Here is a 5,549-nt window from a genome sequence, read left to right on the forward strand (position 1 = left end):
TTTATGGGTCGGGACTTCCAGCCGGGCTCCCCCTCCAGCTGTCCGGAGGCGCCGGACGTGTTTGGTTTCCCCATTCATCTGAAATCCCCGGCCAGCAGGCCCCGCGCGGCTTTCACTGCAGCCTCACGCATGACTGAAATCTGTAGGAGCAAGCGTTTGTGGCATTGCGGCAACAGGCAGCGGGAAAAAAGTTGAGGCGGTTGTGCCCAAGGCCGTATTGGGTCGCATCTGCTGCCCTCTTTCCAGCCGTAGGGAGTAAGTGGAAAAGAAGGGGGGAAGAAAGGCGCGTTGCCGCTGCCCACCAAGGTTCCCATTGTCCAGCCCCACCGGTCTGTCACACTTCAACATTACTTACTTGGCTCATAGTCGCTAAGCGGCCTAACTGTTGCCGCGATAAAAGAATGCATCCATCATTACTGGCTATTACTGTGCCCTCCTTGGATTTTAGCTTCAGTTCGTACAAATTATTTCCTCTGTTTTGTTTGAGAACATGTTTTAAGCCTAAGAATGATCTATATAAAAGTGAGCAAATTGCTATAGTGACTACTAAAAGTATTTGATAATATTGATAGGCAGCGTGAGCTCATGAGCTTCAGGAGTGCATTCTTGCTGCATTCAATAACCACGATGACCCGTCACTCTCAGAAAGAGAACTGACATTACTAATCAATGATCCAGGCTTGTTAAATTAGAAGGAGGCTGGTACTGGTAATTTTCTTTAATTTTCACCACTGCATTAAATTAAGAATAGCTTTAATCTTTGAGAAGCTCACAGGAAAGTGATATAAAAATAACTCTGCAAGGTTTGGGTAGGAAATCACCTAATACAATGCTCTGGACCATATCGCATTGTTCTTGACTGGATAACTTCTGCAGAAAAGCTTTGCATCTATGTGTAAGTCATGTTGATGTTTTTTTCTCCCACGCTGATGAGTTTAGTGATACTGGTGTCACGTAAATGGTTTGGAACCAGCGATGTAGCTGTGGCTCATTAAGTATAAAAGCCTACAAATACGAGTTTACAACAGGTTGAAATGCAAGCAAAAAACCAGCATGATGACTCAAGACATTCTTATGAGCTGCATTTCTACCCATTTCTACCCTCCCCAATTCCTCTTTGTTCTGTGAGTGGGAGGAATAAAAAGGCCAATTGACAGACTTGAGGTTCAGACCCGCCCTTCAGGGTGCGTCTGTCCCGCAACTATTATTTTTCAGCCCGTAGATATGGGGAGCGGAGTGCAGCCCAAAGGCATTCAGCAGGCTTCTGGTGGCTGCTTGGGTTTGGTGCTGAAATTTGACAGACCGCTGGTGAAAGCAAGGCAGGGAACTGAATCACAGACAAAACACGTTTTCATTTCTCTCCCTTTAAAAATCAAGCAGATAATGTAAGTTGATCTGACTACCGGTTGTAAAGACAGTGACCAACAGCCAGGCACTAACGCTACAAGAGGAGAGTTCTGCTGAGCTGAGGAAATTTGCATTTGGTGCTGCTGGAAAGCAAGGTAGGAACAACCAGCAGAGGACCCCAAACTAACCTCTTGGCTACTGAAGTCAGAGCGTAATGGCTTATGTCAGCTACTTTCTACCTTCCCCCTCACTAGAGGCATGGATGGGGCGCATGTGCACAGCCAGGGAGCTGCTTTGGAACAGCTCTACCCATTTCCCAACCACTCCTGCTGCATCTCACTACCAACCAGCTGGAGCAGCGAGTCCATAGCTCCACTTGCTCAGCTCCAGCTTTGCTAAAAGCTAGGGGGTGGTTCTTCTTGCAAGGTCACCCAAATCACAGCCTGCCACTGGGGAGTGGTCTTGCAGTATCAGCCCCCTTCATAAAAAATCAAATAGCACTTTTTGTTAATGCCCATCTGTTTTTTGAAATCTGCTAATGTAATAGCTGATGCATGTTGATGTCTGTCAAGGCAGCACCGTGGAAAATGAAGAGTTTTCCTTTCTAATCTCTGAGGATTTGAGGATTTGAAATGAAGCGGTGATGCACTTGCTCCTGAAAGAATAATATTTTTTATTAAAAGCCTGTTTAGAAGCAATAAATGCTCAAGGCTGTAGACGACTTGGGATGTTGTTTATTAAGAACTCCTTAAAACATGCTGTTTTCAATAACTCTGGTAGTTATTTTGGAAATGTTTTGTATGTGAATTACCAAGTGAGGTTGATGGCAAAGCCTGAGCAGTGTCAAGCTCTGATCCCTGACTTTTCTGGCAAATATACGGAAAACAAGGAGGCATACACAGTGTTCAGTAGGGGGGATTTTTCCACTTTCCCTCCCCCAGGGCTGCCAGGCTCAGCTTTCTGCCAGCATGGCTGGACAGAACAGTTTGAAAGACAAAAGTAAGAAGAGAGAGCAATGACCACAAACAGGGTGGAAATCTTCTCCAGTCTATAATGTTCTGTAATATCCTTTGGACAGAGGTTTTTTTTTTAATCTTTGTGTAGGTAACAGCCAAAGAATTATATCATGTGACACGAAATGCATGTGTATGTGTGTGTGTGGACCACACTTTGGCCCAGGTGTAGTTCTTTATGGTGCTAAACTTATGCTTGAAGGTCCCATCAACTATTGAGGAGCTATAACGTATGTCCATTTTCTAAGCATTATGCATTTTGCTGCTGTATTTTTAACAAGTGGAAGGGTGAAATTGTTCATTCTTACAACTTCTTTATATTAGAATAGTCTCTCAGAACTTATTGCAGTACAGAGTGCACAAACATTGAACAAGTAGTCTCTCAAGGAGTTTGTAATCAAAATTATAGGCCCTGGGATGACCAATGGATGCAGACATACGGATGGGGCATCCCAGGAAACAAGCAAGGCTGTGGTAAGCTCAGTAGTTTCATTACTGTGTTTTCATACACATTACTGGAAAGGGAGTTTTAAGAACTGGTTTGGAGAAGGATTATGAAGACGCGTCTTGCATGCTCACAGCAATTCCTCTGAGGCGTGAAATGCAGCATAAGGGGAAACAGCTCAACTCACGCACAGATTTTTGAAAGAGGAAAGTTCTCAGCAAAAAAGTTTTCATATTTGTCAGTGGCAAAGAACAGGTTAAGTTGATTACATTCAGACTCTAACCAATATGTAATTTTATTGAGAAATGTGGAGTCAATTCAACATTTATTTTATAAGGATGTTGCTGTTTAAGCTTTGAGCATTACTTTGATTATTGTAGTGCTCTATATACAGGTAGAAACTGTCTTTCCTGACCATGGCAAGGATGCCAGTTATATGCCTTTTGGCAAAAGCTTTCACAATTATACTTTGCATTTGAGAAAGCTTCCCAGTCTTTGCAACAAGACTATGGGTAATGGCCAGCTGGGTCTCATCTATTCTATTTTGCTAGTCTGGATGAGTTAGGTTCTCAGGGTGTTCTTTTCCTATTTCTCCTCTCCCTTTTATAAATTATTTCTAACCTGGTCTAAAGTTATCATATCATGATTATCATATACATAGCAATTTACATTTTCAAAGAGATAAAGGACAAGGAATCCTGTTAATTTCACTTGTAATTTTGTTGGAGTTTTAACAGATGTGTACTTCAAATGTTATTTTCTTTTCAATATCAGTATTGAAAATCAATGATTTCAGAGTAGCTGTGAGAAGAGTCTTTTATTTTATCCTCATATCTCTATGACGTATCTGGGGAATTTTTGTTACTACCATTTCACAGATGGACTACTGGGATACAAAATGTTGGATGGGCTCTGAATATTGGCGTACATTAAGAGTGAGGTGTAAAAACGGTGGCTGCAGCCCTCACCTGGCTGTGCGGTGAGGGTGGAAGGGAGAGAGAGGCACCTGCACAGCTGAGAATTCAAGAAGTGAACCAGGCAGTGCTAGTGGAGAGGTTACAACCCCTTTTCCCAATTTTCCTTCTAATAAATGCATGCCTGCGTGTAAATCCATATGAAGGAAGCAGGTGTAGTGAACTGAGAAATTTGGGTGGCATTCAGGGGTATGCAAGATGCATTAAAATGAGGCAAAACCTGAAGGATCTTGGAGATTAAAGATATGGATTAGAATCTAGATTTTCTTGTTTTCACAGTGGGCAGATTAAATATTCAGATTTGCAACATATAGAGAGGTTTAAGCTGCACACTCCAACACGTTGTCTTGATGTAGCCATATCTGTATAAGCAAAAAAAAATTAAATAAAATTACTTGCTTGAAGAGCGTACATGAGAAAAGCTGATGGGAGACTTTTGGAAAAAGTGGGTGCATTGTATCTGTGCTAATTTGTCACCACTGAAGCAGTGACTCTTGACTTGTTCCATGAAAAAGGATAATTAGGTCCTGTCTCTGTGTATGGAAACTCCCTTGCTCTCAGTTGCTTTTCTTGTAGTTTTCTGCCCTGTGGAGTGTAAAATTCACTGTTTTCAGTGATCAATCAATGTAAACAAATGTAAGCCACAGCTAAACATTTATATTTATTTTGCCAAATTATATCCAATGCTGCTGAATTCAAGCCAAAATCTTCTATGAAGACTGGTTTTATATGTGTCAGGGTGAAAGCTGCTTACAGGGTCAGAGTAGACATGACACGATAAATGTTTTCAGGTCAAAAACTGGTTGCAGAAATGATTTTAGGATTTTCTGGATCTTTTTTAGCCAAGCTATGTTAGTGGTAATAGAGATGTTTATAGTAGCTTTCAGCATAGCCTCTGATTTCTAATATGAGAAAGGAAGAAGAAAGTACTCCCACGAGGTCTCCTGAGTTACTCTTTTGATGATTTACCAGTTAGTGCTCAAATGGTCTCCAGTGAGGGGGTGAGAGAGTTTGATGTTTAATACCGACAATGGGAATACAGCTCCTCGTGAGCAGATGGAGAGCGTGGGGAACAGCAAAGGGGCTGGGCTCAGACATTTTTAGATACTTCTTTTTCTTTTCTTCAATCAGTAGAAATCTGGAAATGTTTTCAGTGTGTTTTCGCAATTCATTCTCGTCTGTTTTAATTTTTTTTTTCAATTTTTGCTTCTCACTGCAATTTATAGGATGTATCAGCAGAGCTGTTATTAATGTGTCAGCATATGTTACAGGGTAAAACTCACAATGAGTCAGTGGGACACTGACTTGAGTGCTGAAATAAGTGATGAACTAGTGAAAAAAGTCCCATGTTGGGATTTGGGGGCTGACTGCACCTGTGATACGTACTTCAGTGTTTACAGCAGTACAGGGACAGTTACAGAATCATAGAATAGTTTGGGTTGGAAGGGACCTTTAAAGGTCATCTAGTCCAACCCCCCTGCCGTGGGCAGGGACATCTTCAACTAGATCAGGTTGCTCAGAGCCCCGTCCAACCTGACCTTGAATGTTTCCAGGGATGGGGCATCCACGACCTCTCTGGGCAACCTGTTCTAGTGCTTCACCACCCTCAGCGTAAAAAATTTCTTCCTTATATCTAGTCTAAAGCTACCCCCTTTAGTTTAAAGCCATTCCCCCTTGTCCTGTCACAACAGGCCTTGCTAAAATGTTTACCGCCATCTTTTTTATAAGTCCCCTTTAAGTACTGACAGGCTGCAATAAGGTCTCCCCGAA

At 42.1% G+C, this 5,549-nt stretch overlaps 1 protein-coding gene across 1 annotated transcript in view; it reads right to left on the reverse strand.

Moving 5' to 3' along the window:
* The window catches only part of CAV2 (caveolin 2), a 9,785-nt gene extending 9,421 nt beyond the window's left edge, over window positions 1-364 (reverse strand). Inside the window, exon 1 of the mRNA XM_009324109.1 lies at window positions 356-364. Coding sequence (XP_009322384.1) covers window positions 356-364 — 9 coding nt within the window. The remainder of the gene's footprint in view (window positions 1-355) is intronic.
* Window positions 365-5,549: the final 5,185 nt, after the last annotated feature.

Source organism: Pygoscelis adeliae, unplaced genomic scaffold (genome assembly GCF_000699105.1).
Source record: "Pygoscelis adeliae isolate BGI_AS28 unplaced genomic scaffold, ASM69910v1 Scaffold24, whole genome shotgun sequence".
NCBI classification, from domain to species: Eukaryota; Metazoa; Chordata; class Aves; order Sphenisciformes; family Spheniscidae; genus Pygoscelis; species Pygoscelis adeliae.